This window comes from Colobus angolensis, unplaced genomic scaffold (genome assembly GCF_000951035.1).
Source record: "Colobus angolensis palliatus isolate OR3802 unplaced genomic scaffold, Cang.pa_1.0 Scaffold251, whole genome shotgun sequence".
NCBI classification, from domain to species: domain Eukaryota; kingdom Metazoa; phylum Chordata; class Mammalia; order Primates; family Cercopithecidae; genus Colobus; species Colobus angolensis.
In genome coordinates this window covers 2,334,752-2,359,444 of record NW_012115722.1, presented here as the reverse complement: position 1 = coordinate 2,359,444, position 24,693 = coordinate 2,334,752, and the positions used below count along the sequence as shown (strand labels likewise).

The 24,693-nt window shown below is 37.0% G+C and overlaps 1 protein-coding gene across 1 annotated transcript in view; it reads right to left on the bottom strand.

Moving 5' to 3' along the window:
• Positions 1-24,693, bottom strand: part of TOX3 (TOX high mobility group box family member 3) — a 108,686-nt gene that overhangs the window by 20,277 nt on the left and 63,716 nt on the right. The window contains exons 2-3 of the mRNA XM_011946629.1: positions 9,304-9,369; positions 4,969-5,223 (exon numbers count right to left, since the gene is read on the bottom strand). Coding sequence (XP_011802019.1) covers positions 4,969-5,223; positions 9,304-9,369 — 321 coding nt within the window. The remainder of the gene's footprint in view (positions 1-4,968; positions 5,224-9,303; positions 9,370-24,693) is intronic.

The window sequence follows — 24,693 nt, the reverse complement described above, 5'->3', positions numbered from 1 at the left end:
AAAAAAAAAAAAAAAAAAAGAAACACAAAACAATTTCACAAACAGTATAATCAAGCTCTAATGATTTAAAACAGGCCAGGTACAGTGGCTCATGCCTCTAATCACAGTACTTTGGGAGGCCAAGACAGGAAAACAGCTGGAAGCTAGGAGTTCAAGACCAGTTTGGCCAACTGACAGCAAGGTCCTGTCTCTAGAAAACATTTTAAAAACTAGCTGGACATGGTGGCACACACTGTAGTCCCAGCTACTCAGGAAATTGAGGATCACTTGAACACAGGAGATTGAGACTGCAATGAGCTATGATCACACCACTGTACCTCTCAGCCTGAGTGACAGAATGAGATCCTCTCTCTAAAAAATATGTAAAATTAAAAAAAGAAAAAGATACACAGCACTTAGTAGGTGCTCAGTAAATATTCACTGCAGGTCAATATATGGTTTCAGTTTTATAATTTAGACTTCACACAGATAGGTCTTATTCCATTCAATGTATATTTTTGCCTATATAAGTTGTGACTTTTATATCGTTAATTTATAGTAAAATAGCTTTTGACCATAACTTGACCAAAGTTATTCAATCAGTAAGATAAATTTGTAAGCATTCAATTCGTATGAGAAATTGCTTGTTCCCCCATGGCTAAATAGTCATCATCCTGTGGACTGTAGCTCCGCAGCGTCTATTGACAATGGCAATGAACGCGTTCATAACAATAATAAGGGCTTGTTTTAATAGAACGTTCCATGCATTAAACACATTAATGACCCATGAAATAACTGCTTTATCTGAAACACATTAAAGCAACATTGCTAAAAACAATGCATTAATTGAAAGTCTACTATTTCTCTAAACGTAAGATTTTTTGAAGTATAAAAATGGCATGAAAGTCATTTTCTTAAAAACAAATATAATAATTCAGCTTCAAAATTAGAGCCATGCCAAATGATGGTATAAAAACTTTTAAAATAAGCTTGGTAATTTTAGATATAATATTTTGATAAATGGCCATTTTTCTATCAGAAATGATATCTGTCTGGATTATGACTTAAGAGTCTTATGAATATTTTAAAAGCTCATAATTTTCTTCTCTGCATAAGTGTCTCCTATAGGACCTTTTCCTCTCTTTTTCTCTTCCCTTTAACAGGTACGAATACTACCATACTCAAACACTTTTCTTACTTCCATCTTTTTCAATTTTCTAATACTCCATTTGATATTGCTAGAGCACCACTATAGCATTTTCTGTAAATATGTGTGATCACAATTAAATCCAAAGTAGTATCAAACAGAAAATGTCAGTCCTCTAAGTATGGAAATATAATATATGAAGAAAAGTATGTGAATTATCAGTGTGTTTTATAAATTCTCTTTTGGGGGGCATACAAAATATCAGACCAGAGACAATTATTTTACTGTCTGTTTCTTAGATATCAAAGAGAATTTTGAAATTCATCAAAGCTAACCTTCTGTTATGTACAACAGGCTAAGCTGAAAAGAATGTTAACAAGTTCAATTTTCATTCAATCAGCACTACTGCTCTCTGAAATGTTTCATTGCAGGAAAGAAATAAAAATAATCTATATGGTAATTATGAGGATGAATCCCCCAGTAACTTTCAGCTACATGAAAGGTCAGTTCTATTCAAGATATTTTATCAGTCCCCTGCACATACTCCTGTCCTGTCATTTTAAATCTGAACAGCATTTTATTTTCCCATTTACAGCTACCTGCAGAATTAAGTACTTAAGCCAAATAAGAAAAAAAAAAAGAAATGTTGAATGCTGGCAAAGGCTATAATAGCATAGAGATAAATCGTTCATCTGCTCTCTCTCAAGCCTCTAGGGCTGCAGATTTTTCTTCTCCTGGTGCACTGTGGGTATTCAAAACTTGTTCAACATGATTTCATTTCATTTCAGGCACTGCCTGAGAAAACTAAATTACAGAATCAATCATACAGAAGGTCAGAGTGAGACTTCATTACAAGTATTGCATGCTTGCATGAATATCTTTCATTTATGACTGACCCAATATGTCACAATAGCTGTCTAGTAAAAATAATCCACTTTCTGAAATTGATGTACTACTGATGTCAATGCTACTCAGCAGGCTGGGCAGATTATAGAGAGGTGTTAAAAAACACACACACACAACCCTTTGGAACGCACATTGTAGATTTTTAGAATTGCAATCTTTTGTGGATTAAAACAATTTCCAGGTGATCATCTGAACTGACAATAACGCTTAGAGGTGACAAATTTTTAACCAAAATATACTGTTGATTTTGACTTGCCAACCGCATCCTGTTTTAAGATACACGTATTCACGACAAGCAAATCAAGGTTGTTCTTTGAAGTCACAAATGCATCGACATTCAATTTTTCAGCAATTCGCTTTTGAATACTGGGGCATTATTTGCATATTTTGAAATGTGAATGCTAATCACTGGACTCTTTTTAATCCCCCTTTTTTGTTCCTGCCTTCTGTTTTTAAATATAATGGCATAAATTTAAGGAAGATAAACATGTTGTGCTTGTTGCCAACAATAATGCAGCTAATCAGTAATGTGACAAACTGTCACTCTTTCTAAAGGAAAACCGATGAAGCTCCGAAGAAAAGCTGGTTCAATACAACATCAACAAGCTGGCTTTTCTTCTTATATGATAGTCTTAATTCACCATGGCAATCCTTAACAGACAGCCATATTCATTTGGATAATAAAACTTCTTACTTACATAAGGTATGAAATATCCAACACACACTCAGAAGCTGAATGCATGATGTATAAAGTATTATTTATTATTTTTCTGGTGACCTTCCTAAGGGAAATCTCTGAGGAGGCTTCTGTGGAGTGTTATGATGTAGCCAGCCAACTCAGTACCCGGAGGGAGATATAGAAGAACCTTGACATAACCAATTTTTAACCATGCCTCTGGCGATTCTGAATTCAAGTTTATAGGTGAACATGTCAGGTAGTACATAGAACAAAACCAACGACACATTGTATTCATCATAATTCTGTCCTAGTACTTTTATTTTTTCCAACATTTGTGATTTAAAACCCCATGACATTTCTTCAAGGTGAAATTCTACTAGAATTTTCAACAAGATTAGTTTGTTTCAAGCCAAAATAAATATCACTCAGGTTCAGCAAAACTTCAAAAAGGCACCAATAAATGTGATGAGGTCCATGTAAATACCATGACAACAGCCTGCACTTAGCTAAAGTACCTATACTTTTAAAATCAATGAAATAATTCAACTGCTTTAGTGATTAGCCATACATTACAAAAGAAGCATTAAAAATTGAGTCCTCTTTCCCAACACCAGTCTGTGAAAGCATTGTTCTTTAAGTGTATGTGAACATCATAATTATTTTATGATTCCATCTTTAGTTCTTTCCAATATAGTAAATTCAATTGACCATGAAATGAAATTTCATAGTCAAAATGCCTCCTTTACACTTTTTTATGGCAGCAATAACAGTTTTATAGCTTTAAGGCAAGGTAATTCATCAGATGTTTAATTTAAAGGCAGATTCTTATATTATTAATAAATATTTACCAATTTAATAAGCTACACATTTTAACATACATTTAACTATTTCTGCAACTTAAACAAGCCTCACAGAGCATCTGTGAATGATGGTGAACCCTGTCAAACTTCCTTGGTGACTAAACACACCCATTTTATTTTTATTATTTTCTTAGCAAAACACTGCAAGCCTGGCTGTAGAGAAACAGAGAATAGAACCCTCCATTCCAATGTCAAAGGTAAAAAATATAAGGAAGTCCCCAGGAAACAATTATTTGTGATGTCGAGTAACGTTTATGAATACTTAATGACTATTTCTCGACTGTTCACTGAATTCTTTTCTGACAACAATAAAAAAAGTACAAAATAAAAACCCCGATGTTCAGCTCAAACACAAAAGATCACAGGCAAAGAAAATTATGTTGCTGCAATCCTATTTGGGAAAGTAATCTTATATTTCAGAGAGCGCATTGAATCTTTGCACCACTAATCCACTACATATTTTGCAATCATATGTTGTTATCTAGAGAATTAACAATGAAACCAATAAACATCACTGGCATGGTCCTCATGCGCACAGAAATATGTAAACAAGCAAGAGGATTTGTTTTTTGTTTTACTAACACATCTGTTTCTTTTTATCAGGGTTTAAAAAAAAAGCCCTATAAACTATTAATCTTGTTTTAAAAATGTCAACTTAGTGCCTCACCTAGATAGACACAAATGCATTATATGCTATGATGGGAAAAAAAAGAAAAATCCCAGCAGAAGAGTTTAAAATACTTAAGCAGATTTACTCTAGTGATTGCTGACTATAATTGCACACTAAGAAAAATAGAACCAAAATTATTGCATTAGTTATCTTGGCTCTCTGGAGTGCCTTATTCGATGTTTATGACAATAAACAACACAATTAGGTGTATTTCACACAATCACTTGTTCTATATTTTTCTCTGCTGGGTATAAGCAATTATACTTTTTCCCTTTTTTGGTATCTCAGTTTGGTATTTCATTTGCAGTAAGAGTAAATTATGTATCGTAAGCATTATAATTCTAAAAATTCAAAAGACCTAGGCACCTGATAAGGACTTCCATTTGTAAAATCTTGCCTGGGCAAACTTTCAACGCCAGCACACTTTTGTGTTAAACTAACAGCAAGGCAAGATTGGCTACTTCCAGTCCAATGAGTTGGACTTTAAAAAAAAAATCATTTTAAATCACCAGAATCTTTTTGGATCATCTTGTTTTTGGTTACTGTCAACCAACCCAATACCCTTTTGTTCAATACCAGGCAGCGATCCAGTACCTGCATGCAAATAGCACTAGGATCAATCCACTAGGAACAGGCAAGAGCACGTTTCAGAACATGGACTCTCAGATCTTTACCATGATTTGTGCAAATGATAAAAAATAATTTAAGTAATAAATGTGGGGCCTACCATATGTAACCCACTGCTATGAAGTACGCCATCTTGTTCCACGAGATTTCTTGAGATTGTAATGGAAGGGAGATCCAGGCTTTGAGGGGGAAACTGGGGTGTGAATTCACTTCCCTGGGAAGGCAATGGATCGCTGAGGGCTTGAAAGGGTAGCAGTACATCCGGCATGCCTAGGGCAGGGTCTGACTCTGGAGGAGGTGTGATTGGTGGAATTTCGAATTCCTCGTCCCCAAGGCTTGGTGTATGGAATGTCTGCTAAAAGGAAACAAAATATAGATATCTTCATATTCTGTTCCTATATCTTATTCTTCCTGGGAGGGAAAGAGAAAGACATTGCATGAAAACACTACATACATATCTAAGCCAAATATTTATTTCTCAGATGAAAACATCTTAAACATAGATTTCCGTATATATATAAAGTTTTGCTGATCATTCTGATTAAAGATTTAAGTCTCATTATCATATGGTTTTAATGGAGTATCCGTATTAACAGTTTTTTAATGCCTACTTAATTAGCAACATCTGTCTTTGTTGTTAGTTGGAGCATATAACAAATTGCTACTTTATTGATATGTTAGTGAAACAGCTCAAACCACTGACACTATGCACATGCTTTATAAAATGCTGATGATTTTGTGGCATGCACACACACACACACACACACACACATACACACATTAATCCAGAAGTGAACATTACATATATTTACTTTCTGCCACAACATATAAAACAAGTAATATTAAATTTGTGGTTTGCTTTTTAAATTTCCTCATTGGTATATTCCCAAGTGCAGTGACTACTTCTATGGAAATTGTTACTATGTGTAATACAATATTTTATATAAGGATTATCACAGCTCATATTAAAAAGATGCAAGTGCTTTTATTTAAACTATAAGGAGGGTTATTTTCTTTTACATGAACATTTTAATATGCATTTATCTGAACATTTTCTACCAGTCTTCTGCTTTTTAAAGATGATCTAGAGAGTATAGAGCTATACTGATATAGAAATACTAACTAGATTTGATGCTGTTCACCTACTTAGACAAGTATTATATCTCAAGACCTAAATAAGTCTTAATGCATTGTTTTTCTTCACTGATACTGAGATTCTTAAAGGCAGTATTTTAAAATAGGGCCTCATGATATAAATCAGGGTTGCTCTACCCAACCACACTAACCATTTTGGGGGTGATTTTTTTTGGTGAGAGGTTCTGGGGGAGTGGCAAGGTCTAGGTTTTTGGGGTTTGTTTGTTTCTTTCTCTTTTTTTCTTTTTCTTTCTTTTTTTTTTTTTTTTTGGTCAGGTGAAGGGTTTGGGGGACTACTTGTATTTTTTATTCCTAGCTCAGAGGGTCAAATTTATAGTTCATTTATTATTAATAGTATTTGAAAGAATGAAGTGGTGCAAGATAATTTGAGTCTGCTATTAACAGTTAAGAGGACTAATTAAGTGCTGAAAATCATCATTCTTCAAGCTATCAATCATGATATAACGTAATGACCACTTGAGAGGAAAGAAAAACTCAAGAAAAAAAAAGCAACAAAAGACATTTCTTACATATAGAACCTGTCAAATGTTATTTGTATCTCACCAGAAAAAAAGAGGTCACGAGCTATGGCAGTCTATGGTGGGACAACTGAACATCTTGAGGTTCTTAGCAGGCTCAATACATGCAAAACATTGTAGCAGAATAACACATTTGAATGCTAGACTAAAATATTGGATTTTCTGACACATGCATTCTAATAATGACCCCAAAAGCTGTCAGTTTCTAACTGTGGAACCCCTAGTTCCCAAACACAAAGGGATGAATTGGCCACAAACGTGGTTGGCTAATGAACATAACCCTATGGTTGCATTTGCCGTTATTTTGGCACTAATGTGGTCTAGTAACAGATGCAACTGTAATTTGTGACTCATTTGCTACCCCATTACTGCTTAATGAAATCTAACATATCACATTAACAATACGGATAAACACTCATTCTTGATATGTGGCATTTGGCTGTTTTCATTACCACTGTAATTAACACTTGAAATATTATTTCAATAAATATTTAAAGTACTTTAAAAATAGTCAGGGTAATCATGACACAGACAGAAAACATAAAGCAAATGTGTGAATTTCAAACTCAGAGTATCCTAGTCCCTGTAGTGTTATCTACAGGACAATATCCATGAGAAGGGAATTGGTTTCAGGCACAATTTAGACTTTACAGCAGGCAAACCTAAAGTCTTCCTGAATTAGTTTACACTCACTAAAATGTTAAAAAAAAAAAAAACAAGTAAATTTACTTTTAATGCAGTGACTGGGAAATTAGTCACATGCTATAATGTAGCATTAACATTTACTTGGGCTTTTTTGTTCAAGAAAAGATGTACAGAAAAATCATTACATAAGATTACTTCCAAAACTAACATAAAACATGTCTATGCTAAGCAGTCACAATTAGGCAATTAGGAAGGTTTTTATTTTTGTTAAGGAACAGAGAGAGATGTCATATGCAATATGTCCCTATGGTGTAATTTTTTTAACGACAAATTAATTTCAATTTAGGATATTACAATATCCTAACCTAATACAATAATCCAGTGGAATAACCAAGAAAATGTAAAAATGTTAAACTACCTTTAATGACAGATAATATATTAAAGTTAAGCTTTCCTTAGAGAAAAAAGGAATCCAAAATGCTGGATGTCTAAGATTATAAAAAATAACCATACATGGCATCAACAACAACAACAACAACCAAAAGACACACTAACTTTGGTAACTGTGCCATCTGACCAATATCAGATTAATCATTTAGAGTTTATGCGATTATTTTTTACAGATATTGACTTTTCAATGTTTACCTTGAACATGTTAAAGTAGTATGTACATGGTTAAATACCATCTGTACTGAAATGTTCAAAACATTTGTTCCTTTTGATAAAAATGCAAATCTGGAGAACTGTTGTATCAACATATAACAGCCAATGTCTGACACGGTGAATTATCACAGCTGGAATTAAATTGTCTCTGAACAGCTGCTGGCAGTAGAGCTTTCATCAATGTTTGATTCAAATGTAGGGAAAAAAAATCCTACAGAATGAAACATCATGTTGTCCTTACAGATGGGGTTTGTGTTCATTATCACAAACAACACAGCAGCCAGTGCCAAACAATATTCCCTTATCTAAGCTGTCTTCTTGGTTACAGAGATGATGGTCACTATAAAAATGATTAATCTAGGAATACCCTTAATTCTTGATTCCCCATTTATTCTAACAATTTCTCTAAGTTAATTTCTTTTATACCACTTGCCTCCCTTTACCAAGATCATTTATGAAGCCATTATTATTTTCATTCTCTGGGGTCAAGCTAGTTCAGTTTCCTGTATTTGAATGTATCTGGAAAATAAGGACTTTTTATTACATGAACTGCAAGAGGAAATGTTCCATTTGGGTCAATTTCACTTCTGTTTGTTCTTGTTCTAAAATCTTAAATCTCACACAGTCTACCATTTTTAGGAAACTATTTTTTTATCTAATCAAGATCGAGGTTTTTCTGGAGAGCAGGCCAATGAGACCAAACAGCAGTCCAAAATCAATAATAGGAAATGCAGTAAAAACAGCAGCAAGAAGACGATGCTTGTTTCATCTGCACCCGTAAACTGAAGATAGACCCAGAGACAATGAGGTGCTGCATTTAGATTCCATTACCCAGTTTCCCCAGCTGCAACCAAGTCTTGGAGCATGCCAGCCACTCATTCATTCATTCAATAAATATTTATTGAGCACCTACTACTGCCACGCACTGTAACAGGCTGTGGGGATCTAGCAGCAAATTACAACACTCATTTCACATCACCCCAAGCCCCAAGAAACTACAATACTCTTCTGTCACATGGTTTCCCAAACCATGGCAACTTAATGACAGTTAATTATCCCTAGATATATGTGAAGGTAAAATAGTTTCCATTAAAAGTTACTTCTAGCCTAGTTTCTAAAAAAGTAACCACTTATCTGCTTAGATACCAACACTGTATGTGTGTGTGTGTGTGTGTTTTAACATACATTCTTATATATTTATTTTTGTTTGCATTTTTTTTTTAATTCAAAAGATTTGTATGAAGTTACTATCATTAGTAACAGTCTACAGAAAAGTGATAAAAGACTTATCAGGTTTTCTTCTCCAACAAGCTTTTCTCGTTTCTCCTCCAAAGTCATTACCTTGTGCCACATAAGAGAGAGATAAATTTGATACTTTGTTTTTCCCTTTAAGCCTATTAAATTATCTCAATAACACAAAAAACAGGAACAAACACATTAAGACAGTCACCTACCTCACTGGCAGTGAAGAACGCATTGTTCGCCTCAGCCATATTCATATAGTTATTATTATTTCCAAACTGAAAGAAAACAGATTGTTTTATGTTAATATGGGGCATAATAAAGCATTCTGGCTGTGATTTGGAAAGAATGCTGGTGTTGCTAAATAAAAGAGGGTTTTATCAGCCCAAATGAGAAACATGACAAAGGTTTCAAGGCACTATGCTATACTGTCAGCTGGTTCCCTCAGAAAATAAAGCACAGAGTTAAGCTAACTCAGTAACTCTATAAAATAGTTTTGTTTCTCATCAAGACTAACTGTGAAGGGAGAGGATTACAAACATTAAGCTAACTGGTCACCAGCGTGTGTTGTTTATTGACCTGGCATTTGTGAGAGGTGAGAGGGAAAAGAGTTTCCAAGAAAATCACCTTGACACATTTTAAAAGCACGTAAGGATTTTATAGCTTACTTTTCAAGAACAGATGTCACAAGTGTGGGTAGGTTAAAATGTGAATTAAAGGGAATAAAATTCAATTCCCAGGACTCAAATTCTATTTTCTAGTGAATGGGGTGTGGCATGAATATAAATAAATTATAAGACTAAAGAATATTTTTAAAATCTCCAAACAGAGCTTAGAGCGATATCTATATCCATCAGAGTTGCTGAAAACAGTGATATTTAATCTCACAATGTAACATTAAGTGCAAAGAGGTTTAAAAATAAGCGGGATCTTATGAACACAGCAATTTTTACTTCATTCTCTAACACAATGGGCCATTCATATCATCACAAATAAGACTGTATCAGCATTTCAGACTTAAGCTCTTTACTTCTAGGGACCTGTTATCAAAATGTAAAACTTGGAGTTTGGCAGAAATGTATTTTCAGGTTCAAATGGTCTAAATCGGCACATTTTGTTGCTTTAAACATTCCGTTATCAGTCTTGCAATATGGAAAGGCTCTGTGATCGTAAAAATCTAGAGCTATATTATTTTCATGATTTTTAACTGGTGAAAGAATGTCCTTTTTATAAAGTTTATGATTTCCTTCCTTTAATGCATCAAATGAAACATAGGTTTGGTCTCCAAAGGGTGAAATATATATATATATATATATATTCTCTAATATAAATAAAGCTAGTAATTATTTAAAGATACAATTTTCCCAAGGAGAGTGAGAGATGGGTGGATGGAGATAAACGGGTAGGTACATAGATAGATACACAGATAAATATAGAGAATACATAGAATATGGAGAGAGACACATAGATATGAAAGACTCATATAATCCTCTTCCTCAATAAACCAACACTTACTTCTTGGGGGCTCTCAATCCCTGACTCTGAAGGACTTGCATCCAGAAGCAGGATTGGCATGCTACACTTTATCATGTCAGGGATCCAAGAACTAAGCAGGATTTATATGAAAGACTCTAATGGTTCCAGAGTATCCCACAACAGCCAACACACCGAAATACACATACAATGAGCCATCCGAAAAGCTCTCACTGAGCACTCAGCTTCATTTAGGTAAACATCTTTATAAGGATTTCTGAAAGATGAATTGGCGTTTAAGAAAGACTTTTATCTGGTTTCTCTGAAGGAATGTGATATCAAAAACATGTGCATGGCTGCACATGTGCACACGCACACTCACACACATATTTTCCCTTGTTTTCCTACAATGTTAAATATATGCAAGAAAAAGTATTATATTTTAAGTATTTTATTTTCTATCATGAAATTTTTGATGAATGAAATGATGCTAGAGTTAAAATCTCAGGTCTCCATGTAAATGTTCCTTTTGGATATTTTTGAGAACCTGGGCTCGAGATGAGTATTCCGTGCACCAACCAGTCCTGGTCCCTCCAAACCGCCTAACAGCCTATATCGCAACTTCAACGTTATTTAAATGTAGGTTTTGTTGGGGAATTAGAAATCCATTTAAAGCAAACAGCTCATTATCAGAGAGTATTTTTTTAAGATTAAACTTACTTATTATCTAGTAGCACCTAAAACAACAAAGAAAAATAAAATGGCTATTAAACTAAAGGCCTAAACAATTGAAAAAACAAATTAAGCTTAGAGTGAAATAAGAACTGGGTTAGAAATCCTCTTCTGAACAGTTAGTATGCGAATGTAATTACTGAAGAAACTACAGCTAATCAGCTGTGAATTGTATCCATTAATTAGTATTTGCCCTGGAGAAATGAGAAAAATCAGTAACAACGCTGGCACCGCGGCGCACACTGATGAGCGGTGCAGGCCACACGGCGTTTAGTCAAGCAGGTGGCTCCAGTGGTCCAGGTAATTTGAAAAGCTCTCACCTGAAGTACTGAGCTAGAATTACAAAGCACTCCTTGCATATCTTTTGTATCTATAGAAGGCCTTAATTAATGGCTTTTAATTTGGAGACACTTGCGGATCAGGCGGGAACAGTTACAAATCATTTCAAATAGAAGTAAAGGTTTCTATTTTGTATTGGGTAAAACAGCCCCTCTACAAAGGGGTCTTTAAATATTGACTTGTTGCAGGCAATTGTCTTTCTCCTGTGCAGGTACCTGGGATCCTAGTTCAGTGTAGCAAGGTAGTTAGATAATATACAGAACAACCAGTTAAATTTATCAAATAAACAGCAAATGTGCTTTAGTATAAGTATATCCCACGCACTATTTGGGGTATACTTACATTAAAAGAACTATTTTTTATCTAAGATTCAAATTTAATTGGGTGTTGTGTATTTTTATTTGGTAAATCTGGCCACCCTACCGTGGTGGTTAAACTAATCAGAATGAAAGGGTGGTATTTTCATTTGATTACCTTACCTAGTAATGCTAGCTTGATCTTATTTGTTTTATTTTAAAATGTGACCTATGAATCCTGCTTTAGTCATTTGGTGTAAGAACAGATCTGATTCTGAGAGAAAAAGTGCTCCTCCTTTGGGGTAGGTCTCTAATATAATGACCTCAGAACAATTAACTTTAAGTGAATTGTGTACAATTAAATTTACTTTATGTTCTAAGAGACAGTGACATCAGTAAATACATAGTACAAAAACTCCGTAGGTCCATGGGGAAGGGGCCTTAACTGTGTTCACTGACATCTCCCCCAGAAGTAACAATGCCTGGAATATTACATGCACTCTAGTATTTGTTGAAGGGAGAGAGGGAGAAAGGTTGATCACACATAAACTTCAATGCCTCCTAATCGCCCATCCTAACTGAAGTCATTTTCACTTACTTTTTAAAGATAATAGTAATAAGTATTCAGCCCAGTGACAGCCTCTACATACTTTATTTCATTTAGCTTTCCAAACTGGGACTAATTATAATCTATTTTCCCAATACCCAGTAAGATAATTATCATCCCTATTTTATAGATCAGAAGACTGAGGCTTCTAGGGCTCAAGTAACTTGCTCAAGGTTATAGATTCAGCCACAGAAGTCTGGCCTCCTCCCTACCTCATGATATCTAGCACTTCCATTCCAGTATCTGCGAAAGCTTGAATATTTCACTCAGTGATCAATTCAGTTTTACTTTTTTATCTATTTTACTCAAAGCTAGAATTTCCCAGAGGTACTCAAGTCTAGTAAAATGTTCCTCAAGAAATCATTCCATGGTCCAGTAAGTTTGGGAAAGGCTGACTTCTCTTTGATGAGTCACAATGCTTGCTATAAAGTTAAAGGCTCTGAGAAGTCCCGCAGTTCCTTCATCCAAAAAATATTTATGTGCCTATTATGTATAAGGGGCTGTGCTAGGCACTGGAGGCAGTATGATGGAAAAGATGGCAAGGTTTCTACTTGGATGAGCTTACATTTTTCTTTAAGGGGGAGACAGGAAACAAACAACAAGCTGTGGATCACTTCCTTTTGTTTCCCCTGCAATATCCTGTGAAACCACAGTTTGGGAAGGCTTGTTCTAAGCCCTTTATTGACAATATTATTTTATTTTCTCTGAATCTTTCTTAGGAAAGCTAATATCCTAATTTTATACCATGGTAAAATGTATTTGTTTTATTAATAGGAATCAACTAAATACGAATTTTTAATTATTCATTCTAAGTCACCTTAACTTGGTCTATTTCTAAACTTTCTAGATTGTAACCCTCCACTGATGTTCCCTCAAAGATCCTCTACTCAACCATACATGGGGCCATCTATGCAATTTCAAGAGTCAAAACAAAATATTCCAAATAAACTAATGAATATCAGGTGAAGTAGTTAATTGTTCTAAAGGTCATATACAAACATTATTAAAGAAATCAGCCAATTCCATCATTTTAAAGACACATAAATGGTCACTGGGAATCAGGGGCATTTGGCATTTACGACACACACTCGTGGTGATAGGTCCTCTTCCATGCTGATAGGCTGTAATAGATGTGATCCCCAAAGATAGAATCCCCAAAGATATCATTATAAAGCAGAACTAAATTACTCTGTGTTGAACTTCTGTATCTTAATAATTTCATAAAATAACATCTTCATTATACTTGGAGGTAGACTTGCTTTTGCTGCTTGATGAGTAATTATAGCTTGGGCAAATACAATTTATGAAGGATGTCAATTAAAAAGGAGCACCATAGGATTTTTTAGAAACTTATTAAGGACCATCGTGTTCATGGCCTGTTTGACTGTGTGAAGTGCCAAAGTAAATTAATGCAGATTGTTAAGTCTAGCTAGTCCAGCAAAGGAGCCGGAAGAAAGTGGAACAGCCCAGACAAAAACCCATCTGTAATCACAAGACGAATACTTCAGCTTGATGCGTCCACACAACATCATTTTCACTGAAATTATTTTGACACCCATGTGAAGAATTGTATAGGCTTCTAATAAAGCAGCATTAACTACAGGGTCTCAAACAGCTAAATGGCACAAACTTAATCCTAAACAAAAAAAGAAAATCCTTCGAATTCTCTTTTCTTTTTCTCCCATTAGATTTGTTAGCAGACACCATCCAATTTGATGCCTCACTATGGACATCTGTCAAGTCACTTACACAAATGAACTGTGCCATGATGGATCAAGTGTGCCAAGCATGGTCACATGCTGGCAGAGGCAGGACTGCAAAGTCCACACGCACGTGAAGGCTCGGTTAACTACCCCCTGGAAGAGAACTTAGGAGAGATGATCAAGGTTCAACCATTTTCAGCATTAGTAATCTGTTTCAAGACATAAAGCCCAAAGGAGTGAAAACAAGCCAATACGGCAGATGACGATGAATACTGATGATTATCGCGGATGGATCTGGAGCACCACATCAGGAAGCAAAGCGTGACTTTGTGACTAAAGACCATCTACACCAAAGGTTGGGGGTTCAACTATACTCTAGAAACAAAACATTGCAAACAACAGGCTGTGAGGTATAATATAGGAACCTATATATAATTATATATAGATATGTATACACACAAACATATATGCACACAATTCTGCTAATTATGTATATACAATTATATAGATTTACACACACACACATACATATAATTACACACATGTCCACATGATAAAACTCCTAGATGAGGATCCCCTGAGCACCACACTCATACATTCAACTGTCTACAGCACTTCCAATTGGAAGTCAGTAGGCATCTTAGACCTATGTCCAAAACTGAACTCCTCATCTCCTCAAAGCCTGCTCCACCCAGTCTTTGATGGGGAAATGACACACTTCTGGTGACTCAGGCCAAATATCATTCTTGAATCCTCTCTCCCTATCTCCCTTCCTTCATCCAATCATCAGGAGATTCTGTTGGCTTATCTTTCCAAATGTACCCAAAATGGACCATGTGTGCCTGCCTCTCAGGGTCCACCCAGGCCCAAGCTATCCATTCCCTCCTGGACCTCTGCAACTACCTTCCCAGCAAGTCCCTCTGGTTCTACCATACTCCCCAACAGACTATCCTCAACACAGAGACAAAGAGGCCCTTTGAAAATCTAAGTTTAGCCTGGGCAAAATAGTGAGACCCTATCTCTACTAAAAAAAGAAATTAGCTGGGCATGATGGCATACATCTGTAGTTCCAGCTACACAGGAGGCTGAAATGGGAGAATCACTTGAACCCAGGAGTTTGAGGCTGCAATAAGCTATGACTATGCTACTGCACTCTAGCCAGGGTGACAAAGTGAGACCCTGTTTCAAAAAAAAGAAGAAGAAGGAAAAGAAAGAGGAAAGGAAGAAAATGAAGGAAAGGAAGAAGGAAGGGAAGGAGACAGGGACAGAGGAAAAGAAAGAGAAAGTAAGGACAGAGGGAAGGAAGAAAAGAACGAAGGAAAGAGGGAAGGAAGGAGGGGAGGGAGGGAGGGAGGGAGGAAATCTAACTCAGACCATGTCACTCTTCTGCTGAAAACTCTCCGGTGGCTTCTGATTCATTCGGGGGAGATGCCCCATCCTTACAACTGCCCCTTTCTTCTTAACTTTTGGCCATCATCCTTCCCCTTACTCACACTCCTCTAGCCTACTGGCTTCCTATTGTTTCTTCACCACCCCAGACATGTTCTCACCCCAGGGCCTTTGCACTGGCTTTTTCTTCTGTCCGGACTATTGTCCCCTTAAATGTTCCCAGGGCTCGTTCACTCCCTGCCTTTGAAGTCTTTTCTCAGATGTCATCTTCTCTCTTGACTACTCTCCTCCACCCCCAACACTCTCTATCCCTCTTCCCCAAGTCTACTTTTTCCATGAATAGTTTTCAACATCAAATAATATCATTCACTACTGCCTTTCTCCTCCCACTAGAATATAAATTCAATAAAGATAAAAATGTTTTGTCTGTCTTTTACACTGATGTCCCAGTAAGAAGAAGAGTGTTTGGTAAATAGCAGGTGTCCAATAGGCACAAATGAATTTCTGGGTGCAAAATAATGATACTCAGAACTGCCGTCCAAGCCCATCCAGACACAGTACTTGAAATCCAAGTGAAAACAAGATGTCCAGCAGCCACCACCACTAGTCACTCCCCAAACTACATCTATGGGGAAAACATGGTAACATTAAGTCTTCTGTGTTATAATAAAAGTCCTATTTTGAGCCCTAGAACCATCTGCCTAGAAAAAGGCTTTATTCTAGAGAATGCACTAACCTTTTTATAGAGCCCTAGGTGGATGGGGGTTGGGTGATAGGGATAGGTGCCTTCGGTGGCTGAACACAAACTGCAATGAACAACACAGATTCTGGCCTGCAGGCAAAATGCTGAGAGAAGAGAGAACCAATAGCGTAATGTCAATGGGGGCAAGGATTCAAGTATTAGATTTGACAGCTAATTTTTTTTCTAATTTAAAATTTCCTCTTCTAAAAAAAAAATTGCTTTCCATTATAGGCCAGGGTCTCTCCAAGTGTTGTGCTAAGGACCACAGAACAACCAGATGGCCGTTAAAAATGCACATTACCCGCTCCCCACTCTGGATTTACCGTAGCAGAAGCTCTAGGTGGTGGGACCCTAATATATGTATTTTTAACCAGCTTCAAAGGAACTCCGAAGCACTCTAATATTTGAGAACGACTAGCCTAGTTCATTTTAGACTAATGTGGAAATTCCTTTTTTTAAAATAAACGTTTCTACACATCACACAGAAATGCTGATAGAGCACAAGCTGTTTTGTTTATAGCAATGAAGGCTTGGCACGCATATTTACAATCTCCTCTCGCTTTCCTGGATGACAGGGACATGCAACCATTTGTGGGGTGACCATCCAGCCCCTTCTACCCATATCACCAGGAGGAAGGATGGGAACATCCAAACTTGGATCAAGTAGGAACACAAGTTCCACTGTTGGATTCTTCAACAAGTTCTGTGGACCCACACAAGTAACAACAATGCCTAAACATATGGACTCTGCTCAAACACGGAGGCCTTGGGATTTTCATGATCTGGACACGTTTGAGTCTGTGAATCGCATAACCATCTGGACTAGTTAAAAGTGGCAAGAAAGAAAAAACACCCTCTCAAACCCAACTGCACTTGTTTAATATCAGGAAAACAAATATAAGTAGTAGTGGATACTAAGGTTCCAGAATTAAGGGGACTTTTTTGTTTTGTTTTTGGGGAGTTTTTTGTTGCTTTTTTTTTTTTAAGCAAAAATGGGGCCATCTTTGAGATTGGCCAAGCAACCAATCATCACCAATATTCGGAGAACAGGAAGAGAAGGCCTCTGATTTCCGGTTTTCTTCAAATACACACCCACAACAAAAGCCAGTGGTAACACACATGCTGCCAAGTGACCACACCTTTTGTGTTAATTCCAGTTTGTCCTCCTCCCTTCTCCCCGAAAGCTTTACCAACACTTAACTGAGTCCCTATTAAATGCTACTTAATAGGATATATTTAGTGGAATATATTATCTACTTCTCTGTAGATGCAGAGAAGGGGAAGATATGATTATAGATTTTAAGAGATGAAAACTCAATTGGGGTGATGAGACAAAAAAATGTATCAAGCTAAGGGCCAACTCAGTGACAAGAGGCTTGCAAATCTAGGAGGAGGAGTCAAAAAGGAACGGCCTTTCAGAGGAACAAGACATTTTTCAATATATAATTTTAACTTTCCTTTTAGATTCAGGGAGTAGATGTACATGTTTGTTACATGGGTATATTGCATGATGCTGAGGTTTGGGATATGGATGATCCCGTCATCTAGGTACTGAGCGTAGTACCCAATAGTTAGGAACAAGTCTTTAACCAAGAAAGAAGGTAGACAGAGGGGCAATCCCAGGCAAAAAGGAGGGAGTGAGTGAAGCCTCAGACCTACTTGTACACAGCCTGTGTTCAAAGAACAAAGCAGAGAGCAATTTGGCTACAGGAGAAAGGGAAGAAAGCTGGAGGAGATGGTAGGAAGACAGGCTCTGGTGGGCCTTGAAGGCTCACCTAAATATTTTTAAATATATTAAATAGGAAAGTCCACAAAGGATTTTGTTAGAGGAAGGAGGCAGAGAGAGAGAGAGAGAGAGAGAGACGTAAAGCCCACACCTGAGCTTATCAATAGTGTGAGATGCACAAGAGTAGTATTAAGAAAGGCTGGTGCCAAGGAGACCTGTGAAGAACACTTCAAGGCTGGCAGAAGGTTGAAAGTGTCTAGACTGGGCAGAGGCGACAGTAGGAAGAACAAAATTCAGAGAGCACTTTACCAGGAGTCAGACTAACTTTGAATTCCAATCCTAGCACCAAACTAGTTGTGGGATGGTAGGCAAGCTGTCTCACTTGTTTTAAGAACAAGTTCAGCTTCCAGCTGAGCTACTTGCTAGCTGTCAGTGTGTACAAGCTGTTTACTCTCCACGTGTTTCAATTTTTCCCATCAATAAAACGGGGAAAAGAACAGTATTTGCCACATCACAGGGGTTTTGAGGATTAAATGGATAAGTGCAAATAACGTCACCTTTCCTTTTTCAAAATTTTTTAAATTTTTTAAGAGACAGAGTCTTGCTCTGTTGCCCAGGATGGAGTGCGATGGTGCTATCATAGCTCACTATAGCCTCAAACTTCTAGGCTCAAATGATCCTCCCACTTAAGCCTCCCGAGTCACTTGGATTACAGGCATGTACCACCATGCCAGGCTTAAAGTCACCTTTTGTATCTATACTAATGGCCGGGTGACATTTCAACTAGTTTTGAAGAAACCAACAGAAACCAAGCATATCTGTTTTACAAACTGCTGCAGCTTATACAACAGTGCAAGAGAATTTTACTATTTAGAGAACTCCAATGGCTTCCCAAAGGCACTTAGAGTAAAATTCAAACTCCTTGCCATGGGCTACAAGTCCCTATATCATCTGGGTGCTGGCTGCTTCTCCAAACTCCCTCCTAAGAAAGCAGCTCCCACCCACTAAGCTCCAGAAACACTGTACTGCCTGGTCCTCAGTTCTTTCTCTGGGCCACTCATTGCACCTGCTGTTCTTGCCTGGGCTGCTCTCCCTTATATCCCTACTTTATATGTTTGCCCCTTGCCCATTCTCTTCCTTTATATCTCATCAGAGATACAAAGTCACTCATCACTGACTAATGTACTGGATTTACTTGTCCATTTACTATTTCTCTCCATTCTGGAATAGACAGTCCATTTGTCTAGTTCAATGCTGTTTCCTTAGAAGAGTATCTGGGCCACAGGAGCTGCTCAGTATGTTTCTGTTGAATACGTAAATGAATGAGTGAGCCAGAAACATCCAAATTCAAAACCCAGCTCTACCACTTACAAGCTGGGTATCATCAGGTAAGTTGCTTCATGTCACCTCTCTGAACTTCTGTTTCCTCATTTCTAAGGAAGAAAGGATAGAACTACATGGGACTGGGCTTTGCAAAAAGAAGGGAGACAACATAAACTCCCAGGAAAGGATCTCATACAGAGAGGCACTTGATAAATGTCAGAGTTGGAAATGAGAATCCTGGGAAGACAGGAGTTCAATGATCTGGGGAAAATGAATGGGTCATTGAAACATTTTGTGTAGCATTTATTAAGTGCCTACAATATAAAAGATACAATGGTAAATATTGGGCTAAAAATAAGACCCAGTTTCTACCCAAGAACAGCTCTAATAGAAAAAACAGGTATGACTCCCCATGACAGGTAATACATGGAGGAGATATTTGAAGCACTCCCCCTGGAAAGTCAGCAGAAGTTTTCAATAAGAGGAGCCATTGGAGTGGGGTCTTGAAGGATGTTTAGGATCTCACCTGTAAGACAAAAGCACTCTCGTAGATAAAACTACTTGGGCAAAGGCCTACCTAATGTCATCAAAATGAGACTTGCATACCAAGAAATGAAGATGTATGCACTCTAGGCAGGAAGGACAGGCTGATATAGGAGCCTGCAAGTATACACTGTGCTTAAGAGAGGGTTAGTTTGAACATGCTTATTAATAAAAGGAGACTTGCAAATGTTTGCAGGTAGGGAAGAGACTAAACACAAAGGAGAAGGAAGATCAGACCATGACAGCAGAAGATAGCATTTGAGGCATAATTTTCAGAAGGTAAGAAAAATGTCTATTCTGCATGTCTTCTCTTGTATTTGGCAAACCAGTGGGCATCTATAAAATGACAGCAACTTACAAAAAAGATGTGCTTGCTCTGTTTTGGTTTTTATGAGAATCACTGAAATGACAGCTAAGAGAATCCATTAGTCCAGATGGAAAAGGTGGTTACTTTCTCTGATGTTGCTAGACTTGAAAAGACACCTTCTCCATGGACAGATATGACACGCAAGCTTCTATTACTAGCAGTATCCTCTCTTGGGTTTAGAAAGGCTTGTGACCTGTTATAAATCCTAATATCGCTGGGAGGTATAACAACTTAGCTCTCATCTGCCATGGGCACTTTAGTGTGAATTCATTCATAATAAGCAGTTCTACTGATGCACACAGTAGGTATTCATCTTCAAGGATGCTCAGAAAACAACTCTTTGGAAAAGCCTTCCTTGGCACCACCTTCCTCTCCCCTAGCTGGACTGGATTCTCCTCCTTTAAGCTCCAAGGCAACCTGTGCATTGCTCTAAACTGTGTTAAAATGATCTATTTCAGTGTCTGTCTCCCTGCTAGAGTCCTTGGGAGCAGAGGCAATGCCTCATTGGCCATTGCAACTCCAGGGCCAGGCACACAATAAGTACTCAACTGATAATGCAACGGCCTCAGGATCAACCCCAGGGAGGCTTGCACTTGGCAGCTTCAATGTGGTTAAAGACACTTGTTACTAAGCCATTTATTTTTCCGTGCACATGATGCAGTCCACATCAAATTCAGGTGAACCATTGCAATTATGGTTGCCAAAGTACTGTCAAGCCTTAAAATAAAATAGAAATAAAAAGTCACATAAGATAAAATTTGAGTTATTTCCCTTGTACTGCCAGACTTTGTAGTTCTTGCTGCAATCCAGTGACTAAGGACCTTAGAGACTTTCTGCTGAAAACAAACTCTCAGGCCTCTAATGACATGACGTATTTATACTAGACACCCTGAGTAAGTCTCCTGGGCATCACTTCTTGCACAACCATGTGAAACTTCAAATGTACAAAAGGAACAACAAATTAAATAAAATGTTCCTCAGTATTTTTAAATGAAAACCTTTTAACTATTTACAAAATTTCTTTAGTTCAGGAACTGAACTCTTTCACTAACCAATAGTAAAAACACACGCTCTCTAATTTCAGTAAATCCCTTAAGTATGAGTTAGTGTGAATTCCACCAAAACATCAATGACTTCCTATACTGTCTTCCACTCTTTGATTTCTAAAGTATAAAATGTAATGCTCTTAAACCATAATCATGTTCAGGTGCCAAAAACGAATGTCCTAATACACAGATGCAGATAAAGCTATAAACAGTTATAAACAGATAGGTATAAACATCAGTGATTCTCTACCAGGGCAATTTTATTCCTCAGGGGACCTTTGATAATGTCTGGAGAGAGTTTCTTTGTCGTTAGGACTTCTGGCATCCAGGGGATAAAGGCCAGGGTATCACTAAACAACCTACAGTGCACGGGGCAGCCTCCCGCAACAAAGAACTGCCTTATCCCAAACGTCAACAGAGACTGAGAAACTCTGATATAGATCAATCCATACGTTACACATAAATTTGAGACTTGAGGCATTTTACAATAAATATGACAGAATCATTCCTTCTACACTATCCAAATACAGTGTGTTCTTTCTTCAAGAGGGTATTGTGTTGCCTTTGGATATATCTATTTACAAGATTACTGACTGCAATTAAAGATTCTCTTAACCGTGTTTCAAATATATATCAACTAGTAGGTTCTCAGCAATGAAGTTTTCCATTTATATAAACACCCAGTTGCTTTTTTTGTTCCTGCTGAGAATAAGCCAAGAAACAAATAGTTTAACATGTTCTTTTAAGGCTAACATTTTTAAAAGATCAATAAACCGATAAATTTTTAAGTATTATAAGGGACTGAATGTGTTTATTTTCCAGTCTTAATCATATTTGATAAACCAAATACCTAAAGCCTACTTAACTCACAAATCATCAATGATAAGAAGTTCATAAGCATATATAACATATAATCATTTAAGCCAAACAGGATTACATTTGAGGTCTATTAATGTCTCTTAATTCACAACTATCATTGTTTAAGAGCAAGTCTAAGATAGCTGATAAGAAATTATGGGAATCTATGAAACCACTGGTACCAGTCTGGCTTTAGAAACATGTCAGGGCTAATGTTTTACTGCATAGTAGCAGACAGCTTTTGCTCACACTGCAAGAATATCTTGATTACTTACATTTTTCTGTGATTTTATGATTGCCAGAATTCTGTAGGGACAACTGTTTACCAGATGGGTGATCATATAGCTTTCATTAGTTCTCTGTGTTTTACCAGTTGTTTTTATCTAAAGTCTTTTACTAGGAAAGAGCTCACATGAGGCTCTAAATCCCACTTCTGATGAGGTCTTAGGGCAGGAAGGACAGAAATCACATTCCTCCCAACTAACTATTCCAAAATCTGTAACTTAAGATTTTATATCTTATATTTAATTTCAAAGAAGGGTTTTTGCTAAATCTATATTTTAATTAGTTTGAGTATGTGGCTAATGGCTTCTTAAACATAACCATAAAATAAAATCCCTTCAAAGTAGGGGCTGTTGGCTTTCATCTTGAAGACAAATAATAGAACTCAGTCAAGATGTAAATTTTAATCTGGTGTTCAGCTACAACTTATTTTAGCATTTTATATAAAATAACCATGAATTTAAGTATTCCTAAATTATGGAGGCATTTTATTCTTGGGATCCCAAAGAGTCGCTGTATACTAATACATTTAAGATTACCTTAACATTTCCTTACAAACATTTAAAAAGATGTGATTATTCAGCAATCTGTAAGTAGCTCTTCTTAAATCATATATTAAATTTTACTCACCAGCAAAAATCAAATTCTAAAAGAGTGACTCAATTGTATTTAGGCGAATTATATCAAGTTGTAAATGCAAAAGTGACCAAAAGGGAGGTAAAACAGATGTAAAAATTCTTAAAACAACCACAAAAGGATATCAGTTGGGGTGCATTTTAAGCTAAAGACACTATATATACTTTCTAAATATTTATTAACCCTCTGGATATGCCACAGTTAAAAATGCAGCATATTTGGAGAGAAAATTCTTGCTGAGAAGCTAAAAAAGGGGGGGGGGCACACTACTTACCTTTAAAGTAAAATGTTAGCACCTTATTTACAGCAACTCTTACACAAAGTGTACATATTACCATACACACTGGCTCCATTTATTCCTAACAAAAAAGAATTATTTTTCTCATTGCTACTAGTGGAAAAATATATATGGCACACAGGAAAAATTACGACACATTCCACAGTGCTGGTTAATAACGGAGGGGAATAGTAGAATCCATCTATAAAGCCAATCTATAAATTTCTTTGGCCATAATAAAAATAAGTTAGAGGTATGATTTTTTTAAGAACTGCAGCTGCCTTCATATCAAGATTAATATTGAAAATAAACCCCGTATAATAGGGCCCCTGGGATAAGTAACAGATTCCTTGAGGGATGTCCATCTGGCACTAGCCATAAGCCGCTCCCTTTTCCACTGTGCTAAATACTCCAGACCAAAAATATGCCCTCCCAAGAAAACCTCCCAGGAAAACCATGCCTTCAACAACGACGCACATCGCCCACACTGTTTCACTTCCATGTTTTAATGACTTTAATAAGATTATAAGGAGGTGACACCGAATATCTTAATGCACAACTAAAAATAAAAGGGGCATATCAAAGGAAAGCTCTCGACACAAGGGATCAGAATTCCCCACGGAAAAATAAACCCTCCAGAGAAAACAGAAAATATGTTACATTAAGTTGAAGTTCTTGACTCTTGCATTGCCTAGAAGAGGAGAGCTGGGAAAACGCCACGGGCGTACCTCATTCCAGCACTGTACGATTACAAACTCCCTTCAGGTGCCTTGGCGAAATGAGCCGAGATGAAACCTACGTGTTGCCTACCCATTCACTGTTGGGTAAAATGCTAAAGTTGCTTCCTCTACTAGACAGGGCAGTTTTTGTTTTGTTTTGTTTTGTGTTTTTGTTTTTGTTTTTGAGACAGAGTCTCACTCTGTTGCCCAAGTTGGAGTGCAGTGGCGCGATCTCGGCTCACTTCAACCTCCGCCTCCTGGGTTCAAGTCATTCTCCTGCCTCAGCCTCCCGAGTAGCTGGGATTACAGGTGCCTGCCACCACAGCTGGCAAATTTTTATATTTTTAGTAGAGACAGGGTTTCGCCATATTGGCCAGGCTGGTCTCAAACTCCTGACCTCAAGTGATCCTCCCACCTCGGCCTCCCAAAGTGCTGGGATTACAGGCATGAGATGACCCACAGGGCAGTTTTTTTAATACAAGAAAAGTAACCTTGACAAGGAAATATTTAATTCCTAGTGGTAGAACCTAAAGTTAGCACTTAA